Source organism: Mus musculus, chromosome 4 (assembly GCF_000001635.26).
Source record: "Mus musculus strain C57BL/6J chromosome 4, GRCm38.p6 C57BL/6J".
Classification (NCBI taxonomy): domain Eukaryota; kingdom Metazoa; phylum Chordata; class Mammalia; order Rodentia; family Muridae; genus Mus; species Mus musculus.
Window position 1 is genome coordinate 126,948,338 of NC_000070.6, and position 22,116 is coordinate 126,970,453.

Sequence of the window (22,116 nt, forward strand, 5' to 3'; positions counted from 1 at the left end):
ACAATTCAATACTAACTAAACACCCTAATGATTAGTAAGTGCTAAATCCAGACTTAACCTATCTGAAGACAACTTTTTTTCTCAAATAGTACTTACAGTTTTCTACAATTTCATCAAAAACTGCATCACTTTTCTGTTCAAACTGAAAAAGAGAGAGGGAGGGGAAAAAATAACATTACTCTCAATATTTCAATCTTATTTTTGGGATCCCCTTCTACTCCTACAGAAAAATTCGCACTGATCTTAAAATCAAAAGTCAATTGTGTTACAGTGATGTATCCTGTTGAATGTATAGGGCCTAAGACAGAAATAGAGCCAAGTCTGAGTAAATCCTAGAGCTTTAAAACAGCAGGCAGAAATAAAGCAGAGGCTACTCCTGAAATTCATTTACTCTTCTTTGTTTCAGCCTTCCAAGTGCTAGAATTCCAAAAGCCACAACAGCTGGCAAGCATTTCCCAAAGACAGTTAGTGATAAAAGATTTTTTAAAGATAACACTAACACAACTTAATTGTGTTAAAATCACATTAGGAAATGATACTAACTGATGCTCACCTTAGAGATTTCAATAAAGCCACTTTTTAATGCTAAATATCTGTGCTACTTGACTATTCCTGGTTTTCACAAGTATTTTTCTATAAGTTTAACAAGTACATAGAATACAACATATTTAATATGCTAGGATCTTCAAATTTAATAAAAAATATTAAAGACAGGAAACATTTGGCTCTACCTGTCCCTTACTACTCAACTTTTCCTCCCATCATTAATCAGCCACAGCACACCTACAAAATACAGATGTTATCAAAACTCCAGACATCCATTAACAATTAACTGAAGTTGGCAAGTAACATCAATTATTTATCATCTAATTATTATTACCATGGTAATATGATTATTACAAATGATTACCAAATTTGTCTTGTTCTAAAACTACTAGTGGATACAATAAAACTAAAGAAGTATAAAGTGTAAAACACAGAAAAGGAAACAAAGCAGCCACATCTGCAGGTCACATGATTGCTTGTCTTAACCAGAGTGAGGAAAGTATCAAGTAGTTGACAAGAGTTTAGGAAGAATAGTGAAGACAGAAATACATAGCATGTTTCTCTCACACAGAATCTAGATTTAACAATATATAGATAGGAACATATGTGTGACATGAAAACAAAACAAGACTAATGGGGGAAGGAAGGGCACAGCAAGGAGGGAAAAAACAAACAAATTTTTTTTAAATTAAAAATTAAAAAAATAACAATGATAATAACTTTTTTTAAACATGGGATTTCTGGTATGGGAGCTGTAGCTTAATGACAGACCACTTGCCTAGGATATGTAAAGTCTTGAGTTCAAACCAAAGCACTGTGAAAAACAAAAACAGTAACATACACAAAACTTTTCATTTCTTATCGTATTTTTGGTTAAGTTGGGTCTACTAAAGCATTTGTTCTATTTCTTCAAGACAGACTTTCTTTCTGTCACCCTGACTGTCCTGGAACTTACTCTGCATACCAGGCTGGCCTTGAACTCACAAAGCTCCATGCACCACCACTGTCCTGTTCCCTATTTTCATTTCTAATAAAGCAACTGTGCCTTTATTTTCCTTTTCTTTAATCCTTCAATCAGTCTAGTTAGAGCATTTTTTCATGTTTATCTTAATTTTGCACAAGTCTTTTATCCAATATTTAGCTGCTTTTTGTTGCTGTTTGAGACAGTCTCAGTCTGTAGCCAGGGTGGTCTGCGCGCATGCAATGCTGCGGCCTTGGTCTTACAAGTGCTGGAACTACAGGGGTAAGCTACCACATGACTGTCTTGCAGCTTTATTTTTTCCTTCACTTCCTTTGGTTTACTAGACTTTATTTGCCTAGATTCCTTCGTTTCCTTTTAATTTATTAGGACAGGGTCCCATGAAGCCCAGTCTGGCCTGGGACCTCCATGGTACCAGATCCACAACATCTTCATGATAGGTCTGCATATTAATGTCAGATAAAGCAGACAAAAAGAGAAAGCTTTTTGCAGGCATAAAACTATTTAGTATAATCATCAGTAAGACATAATTCTATAACATGAAGTTTTTAACACAACTTTAAAATTCAGGAAAACATTAAAATGAAAATAAGCAAAATATGCAACTATATTTACTAGATATATGGTATTTGCCAGCTGTTAGTACAAGACAAAAAAAAAAAAATGAAGCCATATTTTTAAACAATTCTTCCAACAAACTTACCCTAGCTGATATTTGTAGACACATTTCAAACAGCTATAGCATACATATTAAATCTATGTAGAAAGAGCACCATGCTATATCACAAACTGGACCACATGTACAACATCAAATAATTAAGTTTAAACAGAATGTTTTATCTCATCTCAGAGGTATTAGGAATCACTAACAAGATAATTTTAATGCCAAAATTTGTTAGTTAAAAAATATTTCTAGCCGGGCATGGTGGCGCACTCCTTTAATCCCAGCACTCCGGAGGCAGAGGCAGGCGGATTTCTGAGCACAAGGCCAGCCTGGTCTACAGAGTGAGTTCCAGGACAGCCAGGGCTACACAGAGAAACCCTGTCTCGAAAAAAACAAAACAAAACAAAAAAAACAAAAAAACCTTCTAGAGCGATGAACCACATGGTGGCTCACAAACATCAGTAATGGGATCTGATGCCCTCTTCTGGTGTAATCTGAAGACAGCTACAGTGTACCCATATAATAGTAAGTCTTTAAAAAACAAACAAACAAAAAACTTCTATATAATAATATGTCAAAAAAAAAAAGGTAGGAAGAGAGGGAGGGAGATACCTTGGAGAGTGGGGAGAAGCAAATATTTTGAAGTAAACAAAACTTTCTAAAAGTTTTGGGTTATATTCAAAGCAGACCATAGAGAATGTTATATTCACACATGTACTTTCCCACTCACCCCACACACTAACACACACATACAATAAGTAGGGTTAAAAAGATTAGTCAGCTGTTAAAAAACACTTGCTGTTCTTGCAGAATACCTATGTTTAGTTCCCAGTACTCATGTGGCAGCTGACAACCGTCTGTAACTTCAGTTCTAGAAGATTCCATTACTTCTACTGGCCCCCAATTCCCTTTACTAATCTCTGTGGGTGGTAAACAGACTACATACATACATACATACATACATACATACATACATGGAAAATACTCAAGCACATAAAAAGTAAAAATAAATAATACATGTAATTTAAAAACTTTAGGAGCCAGCAAGGTACTCAGTGGGTAAGAGGCCTGCTGCCAAACCTGATGATGAGTTCAATTTCCAAAACACACACAGGAGATAACACCACAAGTTAGTCTCTGATCACATGTGTGACATGGTGCACACATAAGCACATGCATACTCACACAAATAAATGTTTATCTAAGTTCGAGGCCAGCCTAGTCTACAGGGTGAGTTAGAGGACAGCCAGGAACCAGGGCTACACAGGGAAACCCTGTCTCAAATAAATAAATAAATAAATAAATAAATAAATGAATGAATGAATGAATGAATGAATGAAACAACATTTATTAAAATACCAGAAGCCCCCCCGCTTCCGAAAAAAGCTTTCAATGCAAAGGCAAAATAACTGTTACTCAGATATAAGAGTTAACACTTGTACACCTTCTCCCTTTGCCGCTGGGCAAAGTGCTTTGTAAGTAAACAGCACTTAGAGGAGGACTCTGAAGGGTCTTCTCTTCCCACTGCACTGTTTACCCGCTTACTCCAGTAATGGCCTTCCTAGAAACCAACTCTCCAGCAAGTACGCATTTCTCTATCAGACACACACGTTGTCTCCTCACAAACTGTTAGACCCTCCAGAGAGCAGCTATTCATCAGTTTCAGTCCCTGATATTGGGGAGTGGCCCAGAAATTCTGCCAATACCCCAACAGATGACTTAGCCAAATTTAGTAAGTAACTTTTTAGTAACTCTTCTAACACTCTGGTGGGAGGTCTCATGATTGCAACAAAAGTGTGCAAAATCTCAAACCTCTCCAGCCAGCATCCATTGGACCTCACACTCTCCAACAAGACCTGAATCCTCAGACTTAAGGTTGGGGAGCAAGACATATTCCAAATGCACTCCAGCTTTCCTATTCTACCTCAGTCCAAGCTAGAGCCGTAGCTGTTCCCTCTAACCTACCATTTTATTTAGAGTTTGATTTATATCTTCAAGTTACTTGTCCACTGCTGTTTCCTAATTATACAACTTTGTTGGGGGCAGGACATTAAGACAGTCTTATACAGTCCATGCTAACTTTGTACTCATGTAGCTCAGATAGGTCTCCACCTCCCAGCTGAGACTACAGGTGTGTATCACCTTGACCAACTTTTCTAACTATAAATATTAAGCTTTCCATACTCAAATACTGCATGTGTGTTATCCTCTAACTGTAATTCCAAAAGACAAGACACAATGTAACTATAAACTGATTGGGTTGTATCCTTGGGCTGTAGTATAGAACTCAACCAGAATAGTAATAATGTCCAGCAAGCAGTGGCATTAAAGTTGACCCCACTATCACCTGTAATTGGGTATGATTACATGTCAAGTGAAGCAAGCACTCAGAACTACACTTCATTGTTAAAGCAGTAAAGATGGCTACAAAGTCTATTACTTGAGAAGGGTTTTCTATGTATTCTTGAACAGTTTCAGAAGAAAATAAATGTAGGGCCGGGCATGGTGGTACACGCCTTTAATCCCAGCACTTGGGAGGCAGAGGCAGGTGGATTACTGAGTTCGAGGCCAGCCTGGTCTACGAAGTGAGTTCCAGGATAGCCAGGGCTATACAGAGAAATCCTGTCTCGAAAAATCAAAATAAATAAATAAATAAATAAATAAATAAATAAATGTCAATACATTAGCTTAATTCAAATAACATTCAAGGACAGAGGAATACTTGCCATTATCTTAAAAATAAACAAACTTCTGCAAACCTTTATTCCCAGCACTTGGGAAGCAGTGAGATCTCTAAATCTGAAGCCAACTTGGTCTACATAGTCAGTCCCAGGACAGTTACAGCTCACTACATGAACTATTAAATTACAAATCAGGATAATTTAGTCACTGGTCTGTTTTGGTTTGATTTGGTTTTACCCAAATCACAGCAATTACTGAGATAGAATGTGAATCAGGAACAGAACAAGTGATTGGACCAGAGTGAAACTAACAATTTCAACCCTTCAGTGAAAATGATGTATCCTTAATACAAGAACATCCTTTTCTTGAAAACCCTGTGGTGTTTATCTTTATGTGAAATAAATGCCTTGCAGTAAGATTTTCATTTACCTCAAAACTGATACCAATCGTTTTGATATTGCCACTAGATCACTAGTTCTCACCCTTCCTAATGCTGTGACCCTTTAATATACTTCCTCATGCTGTGAAAACCCCCAACCATAAAATTATTTTCATTGCTACTTCATAACTGTAATTTTGTTGTTATGAATCACAATATAAATATCTGATATTCAGGATCTCTAATATTCAACCCCTGTAAAAGGGGCTCAACCTCCAAAAGGGACCATGACCCACTGGCTGAGAACTGCTGCACTAAGTCTACAACTACAACCAAGACCAGCTATGGCTACAAGGTGAATTCAAGGCCAACGGTAAATAGATAGAGAAATGCTATCTTTAAAAAGAGAGCAGGTAGCTGGGCCTGGTGGTACAGGCCTTTAATCCCAGCACTCGGGAGGCAGAGGCAGGTGGATTTCTGAGTTCGAGGCCAGCCTGGTCTATCGAGTGAGTTCCAGGACAGCCAGGGCTATATTGAGAAACCCTGTCTCGAAAAAAAATAAATAAATTTTAAAAAATTAAAAATAAATAAATAAAATGAAAAAGAGAGCAGGGAAGCCAGGTGGTGGTGGTTGAATCCAATGCTCAGAGGCAGAGGCAGGCAGATCTCTGTGAAGAGGCCAGCCTGGTCTATAGAGCAAGTTCTAGAACAGCCAAGGCTACACACACACATACACACACACACACACAAAACCCTGCCTCAAGAGAGAGAGAGAGAGAGAGAGAGAGAGAGAGAGGAGAGATAGAATCCTGAGAGCTACATGTAAAAATATTCAATGATAGAAGTGCTGAAGAAATGGCTCAGTGGTTAAGAGCACTGACTGCTCTTCTGAAGATCCTGAGTTTAAATCCCAGCAACCACATGGTGGCTCACAACCATCTGAATGAGATTTGACTCCCTCTTCTGGTGTGTGGAAGACACCTACAGTATACCTACATATAATAATAAATAAATCTTTAAAAAAAAAAAACAGTAAAAAAAAACCATAAAACACATTTTTTAAAAAGTGCTGTTAACATCTGTAACAGCTTACTTGGTTGTTGGTAGAAACTTAAAGACAATTACAGTCATATTTAATAAAGTTGAATTACTAGAGTTTCACTAGTATTATACTGAAGATGAAAAAAATCACAGGCTTAAGGAGACAAAAGCAATGGAATGGACTTATCCTCTATATGTGCATATCTATTATGGAACAATATTTTCCCTGCAAATGCCTAAATGGACCATTGTTGTAGAAAGTGGGCTGCTGAGGAAAACAGCCATCTTCAGATCAGCTGTGCCTGCTTGTATACATCCATCACAATCAAGCTTAAATGGACTGTCCACATTACTTCATAGGAGGAGAGGGTAGAGTGAATCACTGAACCTTCACCTGAGATTCTAGACACTCCTCCTGGCCATTTGTACTCATCCCTCATTGCAAAATGGCCTCAAGGTCTCCAGAGGAGCTCAAGTGTATAGACTAGGGTTACCTGAAAGGTCTCCATTTACACTTCTGTGGAGAAAACCATTATCCTATGCTAGGTGAAGACTTTCCAGTATGGCTGCTTTGGGGTCCATGTTCCAGAAAGAAACTCCTTCATCCATGCTCCTAAGTAAGCAAGCCTAATAATACTCATTGGTTCCCCAGGATAAACTTCGGCGAAATAGTACTTTTGAGTTTTAGAAACAAAACAGAGGCAAAGAAAGGGTAAGGAAATCACGTAATTTAATTTTTAAATACATAGGAAAGATGGCTAAGTCAGTAAAATGCTTGCTTTGCAAGCAAGACAACCTGAATTGGAGCCAGAGGACCTACAAATAAAAAATAAAAAATAAAAAAAGAGCCAAGTATGATGGCATGCACCGGTGATAGGAAGGCAGAACAGGTGCCTAGGTTGCTAGGGCTCACCACCCACTTGGCTCACCAGACAGACAGATACATGCTACTCAGCAAAGGTCCAGGCCAATTAAAAACCCCGTCTCAAAAAACAAGGTGAGTCTCACATTTCTTGAAAAAACAAAACAAAACAAAACAACAAACAAACAAAAACAAGGTGAGCCGGGCAGTGGTGGCGCACACCTTTAATCCCAGCACTTGGGAGGCAGAGGCAGGTGGATTTCTGAGTTCGAGGCCAGCCTGGTCTACAGAGTGAGTTTCAGGACAGCCAGGGCTACACAGAGAAACCCTGTCTCAAAAAAAAAAAACAAAAAACGGTGAACAGCCTCTGAAGAGCAACATTCAATTATTAAATGCAACACTCACTCACATACACACAATACTACAGAAGAAACTGTGCAAGAAAACAACAGGCTAAGGAAACAATCTCCACTGGAAGACAAGGATGACTACAAAGCAGCAAGGCTCTCAGTTAAGTCATTAGTATGCCACCATATAAAATAACATGGAGAGAAAAGAAATAGGGTCAAGTGTAAAACAGGAATCTATTTGCCTGAAGGTAGTAACACATGCCTTTAATCCCAGCACTTGGGAGGCAGAGGTAAGCAGATCTTTGAGATCGAGGCCAACATGCTCTACAGAGCATGTTCCAGGACAGCCAGAGACACACAAAGAAACCATGCCTCAAAACAAACAAAAAACAAATCTCTGCAAATCTAACATAGGTTTGTTTTCTTTTCTTTTTTTTTTTTAATTTTATGTATATGGTTGTCTTGCCTTCACATATATAATAAGCATCATGTGTGCCAGGTGCACTCAAGAGGCCAAAGCGGATGTCAGATCCCCTGGAACTGGATTTACAGGCAGATGTAAGTCATCATGTGGGTTCTGGGAATTGAATCTGGTCTTCCTGAATAAAACAGTGTTCTTAGCCATTGAGCCATCTCTCCATTCCCATTTTAAATTATCTTAAAGAGGAAATTTTCAGCCAGGCATCCTGGCACAAAAACAAAAACTACTCCCTTGAAGTAAGGAAGGGAAAAAATAACAACCAACATACAGACACAAAGTGAATAGGAAATAAGCAACTGGGACAATCTCAGACTGTAACTTACAGCTTCTCTGGGAACTAGTGAGTAAATAAAAGCACTTGATGGAAGGCCTGAATTCAGTCCTGGAATCCTACCACAGAACAAAGCCAACCTCTGATCTTCACATGTACCCTATACACATATGCACACTCAAAACACTTGACTCACACACACACTCACACACACACACACACACACACACACACACTCCTCTCTCTCCCTCTCTCTCTCTTACACACACACACACACACACACACACACAAAGTAAATTATATATATATACATATATACTCAAAACACTTGACTGACTCTCTCTCTCTTACAGACACACACACACACACACACACACACACACACACACACACACGTAATTTTTAAAAATGAGGGAAAAGTTTCTCTTGAACTTAGTACAAAACCAAAACAAAAATTCTAAGCTTCTGTGCATCAAAAGATATGTTCACAAGTATAAAACTATAGCCCAGGCATGGGAAAAAATATCTGCAAATCACCTGTGAGGAGTTCAACAGCCAGAGATCAGGTGTAATGGTAGCAGCACATACCTGTAATCCTAGCACTTGGGAGGTTAAGAAACTCACAAATCCCAGACTAGTTCAAGCAACACAAGTTCCAAGCCAGTCCATGCTATACAGCATGATCCTATCTCAAGGAAGTATTCAGTATGAAGAATACAAATAAAATTTCCACAATCAGCAAAAAAAGACAAAGTCAGTTAAGAACCAGACAAGGACAAAGACTTTAAATGTACATTTTAGCAAAGTGGTATATCAATGGCCAATATGCACATACAAGATCATCATCCTCTTCCTCCTCCTCATAAAAATGCCCTGAGGTCATCAAAGCAGGAGAGATGGCCCTGACCTTGACCTGCTGCAGCACTCAAGCATCTGTCCCTCACCTGGGCAGCAGAGTAGAGCTGACCATGAATGTGGGGTTATCAAGTGAGCCCGCCCCCAAGGACATGAGTGTTGGAGAGTCAGCCCTGCCTCTTGTCTGCTGTATAGTGGTGTCAGCAAGGGGGAAATCCCCTCCCCTCCCTTTTGCCCTTGCTACCAGCAGTGGGTGGAAGAGATGGCCCTCATAAGGTTATGAGAGCAGGAGAGCTGGCCCTGCCCCTCATTTGGACAGCACAGTAGAGATGACCCTGATAGTAGGGGTGTGGGTCCCGCAAACAACATGAGCAAGGAAGGGACGCCCTTCCCCACTCTTGCCCCTTGCCACCTATGACAGGCAGGAGAGCTGTCTCTGCCCCTCACCTTCTGAAGCACTCAAGAGAGTGGGCCTGTACCTCACCTGAGCAGAACAACTGAGCTGGCCATGCACATGGGCTTGCAGGTGAGCTGCCCTGTCTCTGTTGGGACACACACAACAAGAAGGGATGCCCTACTCCCCTCACTCATCTCTTGCTATCTATGACAGGCAGGAGAGCTGGCCTCAGTGTCATGAGAGTGGGAGAACTGGCCATGTCTTTCACCAGCCTCAACACTTGGAAGAGCGGGTCCTACACCTCACCGAGGCAGAAGGTTAGAACTTGTCCTCGTACAGCGGGTTTCTGGTGAGCCAGCCCTGAGGGCATGAAGAGCAGGAGAGCTGACCACCTCTCAGGCCCAGTTTTAGGGCTCTGAATTGGCCCATCCCACCATCTAACCCATCAATAAACTGCTGTAGTGCATGAAGGGGCCTGTCCTACAGATGCAAAACTATAGGCTCGCCATGACACAGGGCAACAACAAAATATCCAAGGAGTACCAGTGAGGTTCCAGTATCGACAGAGTAGCAGAAGCTACTTGTACCAGACCAATGAGTCATGCAATGAACATATGCAAGCAAGGAAGTATGGACAAAGGGTATTCTGTGGGACACACTATGACACACTGCAGCTTCCACAAGGAGAATTTTTTTATCTCTGTTGGAGGAGCAGCAGGGGTTGCAAAGTGGAGGCCAGGTACAAGTGGAGGAGATGAGTGAATTGTGGTGCATGATGTGAAATTCATAAACCAATAAAGTTAAAGGAAGAAAACAAAAAAGAAAAATGCAAATCCAGGCCAGAAAACTAATTTCATATGTCATACAAGCTTTATGCCCTTAATTAAATCACCACAACCCAAATCCAAGCACACCCTACAGGTAATATAGGAGTCACAAGCTCATGTGTCAGATGACCTGAAATATACATACCAGCTGGCCCAGAGACCACACCTAAAAACAAAGGAGAAATCTGCTTCCTGAAAGTTGTCCTCTAATCTCCACTCTGTACTAGGCACACATGCATACAGTCAATTAGTCATACCACCACCACCCCTCACACACACACACACACACACACACACACAGTAAAGTAAAGTAAGAGTAAAGTAAGTGAAAACTGTAAGAAGAGCCAGCAAAATGGCTCAGTGAGTAAAGGAACATGTCTCCAAGCAGTATGACCTGAGTTCAATTCCTAAGAACTACAAAGTGGGAGCAGAGAACCCACTGCTGAAAAGTTGTCCTCTTACCTTCACATGTGCAACAAGGGTATGTCTGAGCAAACACACAAAATAAATGCAATAAAAACAAACTAAAGGGAAGCAAGGTTCAGATCCCAACACCCACACTGAGGCAACTCACAACCACCTGCTTCTAGAGGATCTAATGCCTCTGGGCTCTTTAGGCACCTGCATTCACATGCATATGCCCACACACATACGGCCTCAAGGTTACTATTCCTGAGAGAAACACCATTATCAAAGCACCTTTGAGAAGAAAGGGTTTACTTAGGTCATGTCATCATTACTATGTATCAAGAAGTTCAGGAACTCAAACAGGGCAGGAACTGTATGGTGGCTTGAATAGGTATGGACCCATAGACTCATGTGTTTGAATGCTTGGCCCATAGGGAATGGCACTATTAGGAGATATGGCCCTGTTGGAGTAGGTATGGCCTTGTTGGAGAAGAGTGTTATAACTAACTTTTTCAAGGTCTACTTTTAATGATGGCTCTTAAACCCTTTAACTTCCCTTGTAGCCCACCACTCACCAGAGGTAGTATAAAAGAAAGGATATGGGGGAAGTGGGCCTGTTTAGAGAGAGTTCTTTGGAGCAAATCCTATCTAAATTGTCAGGAAATCAGCAATTCAGTTCACAGGAGTCAGCAGTGGCAGTTCGATCCACTCACAAACACTTTACAATATACCTGCAGTATACCAGCAGTCCAGTTCAGCAGAGTTGGGTTAGCCACAGTGGTAACAGGAGGGACCAGAGAGGAACGCCAGGAAAAGTTCTTAGCTGTGCTTCTCTCAGCGAAGCAAAGATCAGCAAAGATGAGAGACCCAGAAGCGTTGCACAGCTAGCTCTATAAGCAAGCCTAGCTCTGCCTCACACTGTCCATTGAGTTCTATGTATACTCCCTCCAAATATCATGCATCAATCCTCCATCGGTCTTGCCTCAGCTGACATCACACAGCCAATCAGTCCGAATCCTCAGAAGTGGCAAGAAACTGCAGTAAGCTGCAACACACCACAAGAAGTTTTATGGTGTGTCTCTCTCTACAGAGTCTCAACAAATGCAACTCAACTACAATGTAAGACAGACCAACACATTATTATTGTTAGTAAAGAATCCCTCATCACATGTCGTTTCACATGCTTGCTTTGGCAGAACATCCTTTCTCCTGTGTCTGCCTCAGTGAAACATTCCTTCGTTGTCTACCTTAGCCTTTCACCTGTATCCACTTCAGGAAAACATTCTTCCATGTGCTTCCCCCAGCAAAACACCATCCAACACAACTGACTTTCTGAAGAGCCCTTAAGTTTCCACTTCAATGTGCCATTGTGGGGATGGGCTTTTAGGTGTCCTATACTCAGTCTACACCCAATGTAATACACAGTCCTCTTCTGCGGCCTGCGGATCAAGATGTAGAACTCACAGCTCCTCCAGCATCACGTCTGCCTGCAATCCACCATGTTTCCCACCTGATGGTAACAGACTACACCTCTGAAACTGTAAGCAAGCCCCAATTAAATGTTGTCCTTTATAAGAGTTGGCCTGGTCAGTGTCTCTTCAAAGCAATAAAACCCTAATTAAAACAAACTCTAACAGGTCCCAAGACCTTAGGATAACTGATGCTACCAAGGCACTAATCATTCTGAGAAAGAGCCCAGCATACAGACTCCAGACTCCAACACTTGCCAAAACAGTAACAAAGACTTCATCTATCACAGTCTATAATTCTGGAAAAATCCCTACATGTACTAACCTTGCTTTCTGGCTTCTATAGCTCTGCTTATTCCTAACTGTTCTTGCTAAATGAAGTGTGTCAATAAGAATATGGGTTTTGTGCACAAAAAGCCAAGATCAGTAAGGCTTGTGGCTACACAATTTGTGCAACCTAGAGGCAAAAGATGCACAAGCCACAGAGAAATGCTAATTACTGGCATACTCTCATGGTTTGCTCAGCCTGCTTTCTCAAGCCAGGACCACTGGCCCAGGGTAGCCCCACCCTTAATGAGCTGGGCCCTTCCCCACTGATCACTAGTTAAGAAAATACCCAACCAGCTTACCTACAGCCCAATCTCATGAAGTTATTTTCTCAATTGAGACTCCTTCCTCTCTTGAGGACTATTAACTTGTATCAAGTTGACATGAAACTAACCAGCATACATACTGATATAAAAGTAAACCTTTAAAAATAAACTAGAAAAAAAGATGCCTTTTCAAAATTAAAACAGCAAGTAAACAAATCTGAATCACAGAAAAATGTTACACCATACTCACTAGTGTGATTATTGCCAAAAAAGAAAATTAAGAGGTGCTCATGTAGACATGGAGAGACTGCAGTTTCATGCATCCCTTATGGGTGCAAAACAGTAAAGCAAGTAGGTACAATAGTCCTATGGTACCTCCAAACAAGAAATCCCCCCATATCATCTAGCAAATCCATTGTCAAGTATGTAACCAAAACAATGATAGGACTCATACTTTACAACAACATTTACAGATGAAATTACAACAGACAAACCTAAATGGCCAACTGATGAACAAAAAAATAAAGTCTGGCACAAATGATGGGATTACTTCTTCAGGTATATGAGAGAATGGGCAATTCTGATACATATGACGTCTGGTCAAGCCTTGAAAATGTGCTGAGTAATCTATCAGACTCCACAGAAAAAATACATAGGAAGCATCCATCACAGGCAACCTCACAGAAGCAGATTAGAATTTACCAGGGAGGAGGAGAGAAACTGTGTGGAACAATTCAGTGTGTAAGTTTTCTATTTGGACTAAAATAATTGGTGATAGTTGCATTACACCATGAATATATTTATAAAGCCATCTTAAACTCTTAAAATGAGGCTAGGCATGGTGGTAAATGCCTTTAATTCTTAGCACTCAGGAGGTAGAAGCAGATGAATCTATGAGTCGCAGGACAGCCTGATCTACATAGTGAGTTCCATGACATCCAGAGGTGCAAAGACAATCCTTGTCTCAAAAGAAAAAGAAAAAAGGAAGAAAAAGTTAAAATGGTTAAGATTTGGGGCTAGAGGGCTGGAGAGATGGCTCAGCGGTTGGGAGCACTGACTACTCTTCCAAAGGTCCTGAGTTCAAATCCCAGCAACCACATGGTGGCTCACAACCATCTGTAATGGGATCTGACTCCCTCTTCGGGAGTGTCTAAAGACAACTACAGTGAACTTACATATAATAGACGAATAAATAAATCTAAAAAAAAAAAAAAGATTTGGGGCTAGAGAGATGGTTTAGGGGTTAAGAGCATTGGCTGCTCTTCCAGAGGTCCTGAGTTCCCAGCAACCACATGGTGGCTCACAACCATCTGTAATGGGATCCCATGCCCTCCTCTGATGTGTCTGAAGACAGCTACTGTGTACTCATATACATAAAATAAATAAATGTTTATGAAAAGATTAAGATTTATGTATATTTTTCTTTTTGCTTTCTGTCAACTGGGTAACAGAATGGAAGACTCTTTTGAAACAAGTTTGGGGGTTGGGGGGAGTACAGGCCATCCCAAATAGATGTTGTTAAAGGCCATTTTAGTTCTAGAGGTTAGGAGGAGAAAAAAGAAAAAAAAAACAAAAAAACAAAAAACTCCAGCTGAATTTGGTGGTTCATTCCTGTAATCCCAGTGCTAGACAGACAGAGGCTGAAAAGTCAATTATGAGTTTGAGCCAATCAATGTAGCTGTATGTACAGCAAGACCCTTGTCTAAAAACCCAAATGAAAACTTTTATTTTTATTATAAAATATTAAAACAAAAGCAAAACAGAAGTCTGTAACCCAATCAAAAATCATCTACCTATTCCTGTGATTTCTTATTCCTGTCTACATGCAGTTCAATGTTTACATTATTATAATACTATAGACCATACTTTGTAATATACTTTGAATTTCATTTTTTAAAAATTTATTTATTTTTATGTATCTAAGTATACTGTAGCTGTACAGATGGTTGTGAGCCTTCGTGTGGTTGTTGGGAATTGTATTTAGGACCTCTGCTCACTCCAGTCAACCCCACTCACTCCAGTTGGCCGCTCCCTCCCATCAACTCCACTCGCTCAGTTCCCTGCTCGCTTGGGCCCAAAGATTTATTTATTATTATACATAAATACACTGTAGCTGTCTTCAGACTTACCAGAAGAGGGTATCAGATCTCATTACAGGTGGTTGTGAGGCACCATGTGGTTGCTGGGATTTGAACTCAGGACCTTCTGAAGAGCAGTCAGTGCTCTTACCCACTGAGCCATCTCACTGGCCCTTAAGTTTCATTTTTATTTATGTGTATATGTGTGTGGCTATATGAGTTTATGTGCACTACATGCCCAAAAAGAAAAAAGGACACTGGATACCCTGGAACCAGAAAGTTACAACTGGCTGTGAACTCTACCTGATGTAGATAGTAAGAATTGAACCCAGGTCCTGTAGAAGAGCAGTAAACTCGCTTTAACAGCTGAGCCATCCATCTAGGGAGATCTATTTATTTTTATGTAGAGGGGTGCTCTGCATGTATTGTCTAGGAACCTAATGTCCCTACCACCTACTGAGGATAGAAATGGGCACTGGATCTCCTGGAACTGGAGATACAGATGTTGTGAGGCCATGTGAGTACTAGGTCAAACGCCTGTCCTCTGTAAGAGTAGCCAGTGTTCTTTACTGTGGAAGCACCTCTCAAGCCTAGTATACTGCTGAACTCTCTCATCTCTTTCTATCTCTATCTCCTAAAGCCTGATAAGTGCTATCCACAACCTTCTCTAAGTCCAGAAATATACAAGTATCCTAACACATACATAGAGATAAGTGTATTTTACAAATACATAAGCATACTGTTCATGCATATGCTTTCTATATTTAAGCATACTGAGTATCTCAAATTTAATATATAAGGGTTAAGCATTAAAATAAATACAACTACAAGTTATCTTGTAATATAAACCGTAAAATAGCAATTTTACATTGAAATATGGCAATCATATTTAGACTTGTTATTTCATAACACAATTAAAAGTCATGTATAGGGCTGGTGAGATGGCTCAGTGGGTAAGAGCACCAGACTACTCTTCCGAAGGTCCAGAGTTCAAATCCCAGCAACCACATGGTGGCTCACAACCATCCGTAACAAGATCTGACTCCCTCTTCTGGTGTGTCTGAAGACAGCTACAGTGTACTTACATATAATAATAAATAAATCTTTAAAAAAAAAAAAGTCATGTGTAAACTACTTATAAGCCTGATCAATCTAAAACACCTATCTTAGAAGACAAAAAAATCAATGTTAAAATAATTCATAAATAATATTCCCAAAATATCCTGGTATTAAAGTGTAAGACAAAGAGAGAATATGCTGATCTTTACCCATACATAGAAAGGTATGAACTTGGTTCTCTATGTAACACAGAAGGATAATGGTACTACCAATCCATCCCCTACTTCACAAACTGAGAAAATGGAATTCATGTACAATCTGATTAAATATCAAATCAATATAGTCCAACTGCTATCATTTGTTCTAACTCCACACACACAGGAAAATGAGACACCTATACACAATTTAAGGTTGTCAACACAACTATTTTAAAACAATCAGGAGCCGGGCGTGGTGGCACACGCCTTTAATCCTAGCACTTGGGAGGCAGAGGAAGGCAGATTTCTGAGTTTGAGGCCAGCCTGGTCTACAGAGTGAGTTCCAGGACAGCCAGGGCTACACAGAAAAACCCTGTCTCGAAAACAAACAAACAAACAAAAAAAAAAAACCAAACAAACAAACAAAAAAATCAGTATTGGGATTAAAGGGGTATGGCTCCCATGGTAGGGTATCTCATCAAACAGCATAGCTCATCTTTCTTATAATTTAAGATGATAAAAGTCAAAGTCAGTAAGAATCTTATATCCCACTTCATCCATGAAATTTCACATTTACCTTATAGTATCATATAGGTCTATGCAGATAACTGCAACAAAGCGCAATTACATTTAAAATGTATTAAAATTATGTCAGGCCTGCAGGCACATGCCTGTAATCCCAGCTCTTAGAAAGTGGAAGCAGGGGCTGGTGAGCTGGCTCAGTGGTTAAGAGTGCCGACTACTCTTCCAAAGGTCCTGAATTCAAATCCCAGCAACCACATGGTGGCTCACAACCATCCATAATGAGGTCTGATGCTCTCTTCTGGAGTGTCTGAAGATACACTACAGTGTAGTTACATATAATAAATAAATAAACATTAAAAAAAAAAAAGTGGAAGCAGGAGTCAGGAGTTCAAGGTAAACCGTGGATACAAAGCTATTTCAAGGCCAGCCTGGGCTACATGAGACAGTTTCAAAAAAAAAAAAAAAAAAAAATTTTTAAGAAAAAAGAAAAAGAAAACTGTACTAGCTGGGCAGTGGTGGGACACGCCTTTAATCCCAGCATTTGGGAGGCAGAAGCAAGCGGATTTCTGAGTTCGAGGCCAGCCTAGTCTACAGAGTGAGTTCCAGGACAGCCAGAGCTATACAGAGAAACCCTGTCTCAAAAAAAAAAAATTCCCTGCAATCCCTTTTCCACCTGCTAAATGTAATATTTACATACATGAGAAAGAATATACTTAAACAGTCTAATTTTCCTAAGATACTCTATAAAGCAAATGATATCACTAGTAACTGCATATCTCTGAATTTACACTATAATCTATCCTTTATAGTTAAATTAGTAGACCACACATATCACATGCATTCACTCAAGATAATGAAGATAGTTTACTACTAATCAGAAATTAGAAAACAATTCAGAATTTCAAAACATATGCATTCTATATCAGTACTTATTGTAAATGACCTGTTTGAACATACATTATATTAATACAGCTTAACCTGTTCAATGATAAATATATGAAGAGAGCCCAACATTTTGCAAACCTAAGACAACCAACATTACATTTTAATTATTAAAAATGCTAAAATGCAGTGTACTTAAAAGACTAATGGGGGCTGGTGAGATGGCTCAGTGGGTAAGAGCACCCGACTCCTCTTCCGAAGGTCCAGAGTTCAAATCCCAGCAACCACATGGTGGCTCACAACCATCTGTAAAGAGATCTGACTCCTTCTCCTGGAGTGTCTGAAGACAGCTACAGTATACTTACATATAATAAATAAATAAATCTTAAAAAAAAAAAAAAGACTAATGAATGACTGGGTAAAGAGATGGCTTGATGAAATAACTAGGTTTGGTAAACAAGAATCTGGGAAAACTGTCAATAGTAGAATCTAGGGGTTTGGGAATGCAGTAGCACCCTGAATCTAAACTGTATTTTTACTTTTATTGATGGTTATAAAGTTTTCTAATGACCTGTTAGAAACATCATTTACATTTTTAAAAAGAGAAACTCCTCAGGCTAGGAGTCTACCTCAGTGGTATAGGCTTGTCTATCAGATGTTAAGGCCCAGGATCCAATGACAGGACTAGAAGAATTAAAAAAAAAAAAAAACCTTAAATGCAACCAACACAAGCATTTGCAAACCTGTTTTCAAATCTCGGATCAAAACTCTGGACTTTGCAAACTTAATTATGTAAGATAGGAAATAAATCTACATTTCAGCCACAAATGGGCTGCATAGTTACTGTGAGGTTGAACTCTTCACAAAGCACTTCGTGCAATGTCAGGCACACAGTCAGCACTCAGGATGTTAACAGTATGCATCTTTGAATAGACATTTATGCTGAATGAAAAAGCATTTTTGGTTAAGATTCATGTTTTAAGCAGCTTGGTTTAACAACTAACTCATCATTTGGAGACCATTTCCAAAAGGAAAACTCCTGATAGGAAACTTAACAAACTTGATGCTTAACATGCTGGGTGAGGGGAAGTTTAAAAAAAAAGCCTTGAAAAACATTACTCAGTGGATAGTATTGTTCTCCATCTGAAGAAAATGAATCACAACTAAATTAAAAATAAAAAAAGTTTCAAGACAAACTTTTAAACGGCTTACAACTCCTGTGTAGACAAGGCTTTACCTAGGGCAGGCAAGGCTGGCTGGGTACATCCTAAGGACAAAACTTGTCACTCTTCCACGTTACTAACTGCAGGTAAAGAATGCTAGACTATAACACATCCGTGGCTATCAGAACACATTCCCCCAACTTCAAGACGACAACCCCACTTCTTCTAAGGTGAAGAGAGCACCATGTCCACTTTGGGGCTTGATAACGGTCAAGGGGGAGGGGAGTGGAGGCAGGAAGATGAATTGGCTCCGGGGTTCCCGCAGCACCCTCCCGGTTACTCCTCAGGAAACGACCAATCCTCCACGACTTCTTCCCGCCACCTCTACCCCCACCTGACCTCTCCCCAGAGAAACTTCCATAGACTCCCTTTTCCTCGAGGATGCAGAAGCGGAGTCTGACACCTTGCGTCTCCCAGGCTCCCCCCCCCCCCGAATACGCACCACCACCCACACGCCGGCAAAGGGAGGGGAGCCAAGCGGACCACGGCCCCCGCCCCTCCCCCTCCCCGCCGGCCACCGAGCTTTGTCCCACCTGCCGAGGGGACCCCGGTGCCGCCTCGGGCCGCCCCTCCCTCCGGCCGTCGACCACCGCGCCACCCGTGAGCTCCGGGCTGCTCGGGGCCGGCCGCGCCCCGCCCCCCGCCCGCCCGCCCGCCCGCCTGCCCGCAGCCCGCAGCCCGCAGACGGCCCGCGGCCTCACCTCACCTACCCTCTTTCGGGGGCCGGTCTCCACCTCCCGCTCCGCCATGTTGGGCCCCGCTCGGAACCGCGGCGGCTCCCGGCGCGGCGGCCGCGGCCCCTCTCGGCCCCCGCCCACACTGCAGACACCGGCGCTTCACCCGCTGCGGTTCGGTCCCCCTCGGCCCCCGCCGGGCCTGGCGCGGGAGTGACGAGGGGGGCGGAGGCCCGCGCGCTTAGCCGCAGCTCCTGGGGTCCCACGGGCGGGCGCGTGGGCGCAAGGGCCTGCCGGGGCAGGGGGGCCGGGACTCGGGGGGTTAATGGCCTCCAAGGGGCCCCGTGAGGAGGATTATTTTCTCTCAGAGAAATTCCTCCGCCAGTGGTTTTCTTAAAGGGATCTCCAAACCAGCCCCTTGCGCGCGCCCCTGATGCGCAGGCGCGCCACAAGCCCCTCCTCCCTTTCCCACCAAGCCCCCGGTCCTGAGCGTGCGCGGTGAGTGGCCCAGGCTAGGCCTAATCCTGTTAGTCTCTTTGCTGCCAGCAGCTGCTCCCACCACTCAACTATGGCCGCTCCCTTAAAGGGACCATGACGAAGGGATGATGTCAGAATGAAAGATCTTAATGGAAGGACTATCTGGTGAAATGTCAGTGAGGGGTTCACATCACCACCCTACACCTGACTACAGAGATATTGCCAAAAGGAGAGAACCCTGATGAGCCAAAGTTCTCAGTGACCCTATGAACATGAAGAATCCCAACCAAGAAGAAAACAAGACTGTTATCTGAAGGAGAAACCAACAGCTTGTCAAGTAAAGGGCGTCGACTCTCAAGGAACAACTTCCAACCTTAAAACCAGATCCACTGGTAGTGTTGAAGGCAGAACCAATAACTGAAGACAATTTCCTCAATACCTGCTTGCCATTAGAATACTAAAATGAAAAAGGATCTTAGAAACCATCTACTCCATTGCTTTCAAAGTTAACATTGCCAGTATGGTCATTTGAAATAAATTAATTTACCTCAAGATATCGAGTGGCTGGTGAGGAGCTAGAACACAGTCTGGAATTGCATTCCTCCAGGATTCTGAACACACAAAACTGTCGTCAAGGCAAAAGAACATAAAATGTCAAGAGTCTTGATAGTTCAAGAACATGGCTGCTCTCCTGAGAAGTTTCATGGTGATGACCTGCAACTGCTGTGTGCCATCATTTGCCTCCACTGAAGGAATTTGAGGGTCTGACTTAAAGAATAGGAGCTTGAACTGTCAAGGCAGGAAATCCAAGGGTAGGCACTATCTTCCCTGAAGCACAACGAAGCCAAAGATAATGAGAGCTGAAGTCCCCTCTTGGATTCTTAATGAAGACATAGGCACAACAGACAGACATATAGTAAAAAATACAAGGAAATTAGTTTAGGTTGGTTGGAGTTGGGTTGGTTGGAGTTGGATTGGTTGGAGTTGGGTTGGTTGGAGCTAGGTTGCTATGTAACCCAGAGTGGCCTGAAACTGCTGGTCTTCCTGCCTTGACCAAGTGCTTGGACTGCTGGTATACTAGGAAATCCCCAAAGAACTAATTAAAAAAAATGTTTAAGTCTCTGAAGAGTTGTTATTCTCCATGGCAATACAAGGGGACCCAGAGCTCCTCTGCTCACAGGGTGAAAGTTGCTCTACAGCTGTACTTCTGTGTGTAAGTCAGTAGCTCTTTGAACCCAGGAACATTGGCTGAACACTGAAATGGCTGAAAGTTTCCATGCTGGTCCTTGATTCTCCCTTGGGCCTGTTATCTTTTGTTTCACTTATGGGTAGAACAAAAAGAAACATGTTCACTTCTGCCAGATAATGTTTTTTTTTTCATATCCTAGACTCTTTCCTTACATGTCCAAAGCAAAAAACAAATAGAAAGGTTAAGAAAATATGTTTTCAGGGATTGTAGTTAAATATAAGACTGGATGGTTTCCACCTTTTTATGGGCTGTAGACTACTCCCTTCTAATAAAATCCAACAGCTTAAAAGTGGAACTTCTGAAGGGAACAGTTGAAAATAGATACCAGCCTGGTCTGCATAGATTGTCTAAAGTAAGAAAAGGGGAAAAAAATCAGGGGCTGGAGAGACGGCTCAGCGGCTAAGAGCACTTACTGCGCTTCCAGAGGCCCTGAATTCGATTCCCAGCAACCACATGGTGGCTCATAACCATCTGTAATGGGATCTGATGCCCTCTTCTAGTGTCTGAAGACAGCTACAGTGTACTTACTTACATATAATAAATAAATCTTTTTTAAAAAATCAGGAAAAGTGAAACTTCTGATATTCAACTGAAAGTGGGGACCCCAGCTTCAGCCATGTCCTCTCTTCTTCTACTCATGCATCCTCCTATCATTAGAAAAATGCCAGGCTTTTTTTTTTTTTAATGGTTTAAGTGCATTGTTTAGTTCGACTACACTATATTTTCTTCTGCAGTGCTAGGGACCTCCCTCACAATGCTAAGAAAGCATTCTCCCAATGAGACACACCCCAAGGCCCGTTTCCATGGTTTAAGATGAAACCAAAGCCCAGGTAAAATGTGAATAGCAAGAGATCACACAAAGGATTAGTAACAGCATTCAGGGCTGACAGGCATCTTGATTCTCAGCCTAAGGCTCTCCAATACAACAGGAAGTTTCTAGAGGTCTGA

The 22,116-nt window shown here is 41.4% G+C and overlaps 1 protein-coding gene across 5 annotated transcripts in view; it reads right to left on the bottom strand.

The window, feature by feature from the left end:
• Zmym4 (zinc finger, MYM-type 4) overlaps nucleotides 1-21,040 on the bottom strand; it is a 107,559-nt gene extending 86,519 nt beyond the window's left edge. For 3 of the 5 annotated variants that reach the window (NM_001357201.2, NM_001379530.1, NM_001114399.2), the window contains exons 1-2: nucleotides 19,479-19,890; nucleotides 97-142 (exon numbers count right to left, since the gene is read on the bottom strand). In NM_001357201.2, coding sequence (NP_001344130.1) covers nucleotides 97-142; nucleotides 19,479-19,517 — 85 coding nt within the window. In that variant the 5' untranslated portion in view covers nucleotides 19,518-19,890. Of the gene's footprint in view, nucleotides 1-96; nucleotides 143-19,301; nucleotides 19,348-19,478 lie in introns of those variants that run through there. The other 2 variants (XM_006503344.4, XM_030253729.1) reach the window with 2 other exon arrangements.
• Between the last annotated feature and the right edge of the window lie 1,076 nt (nucleotides 21,041-22,116).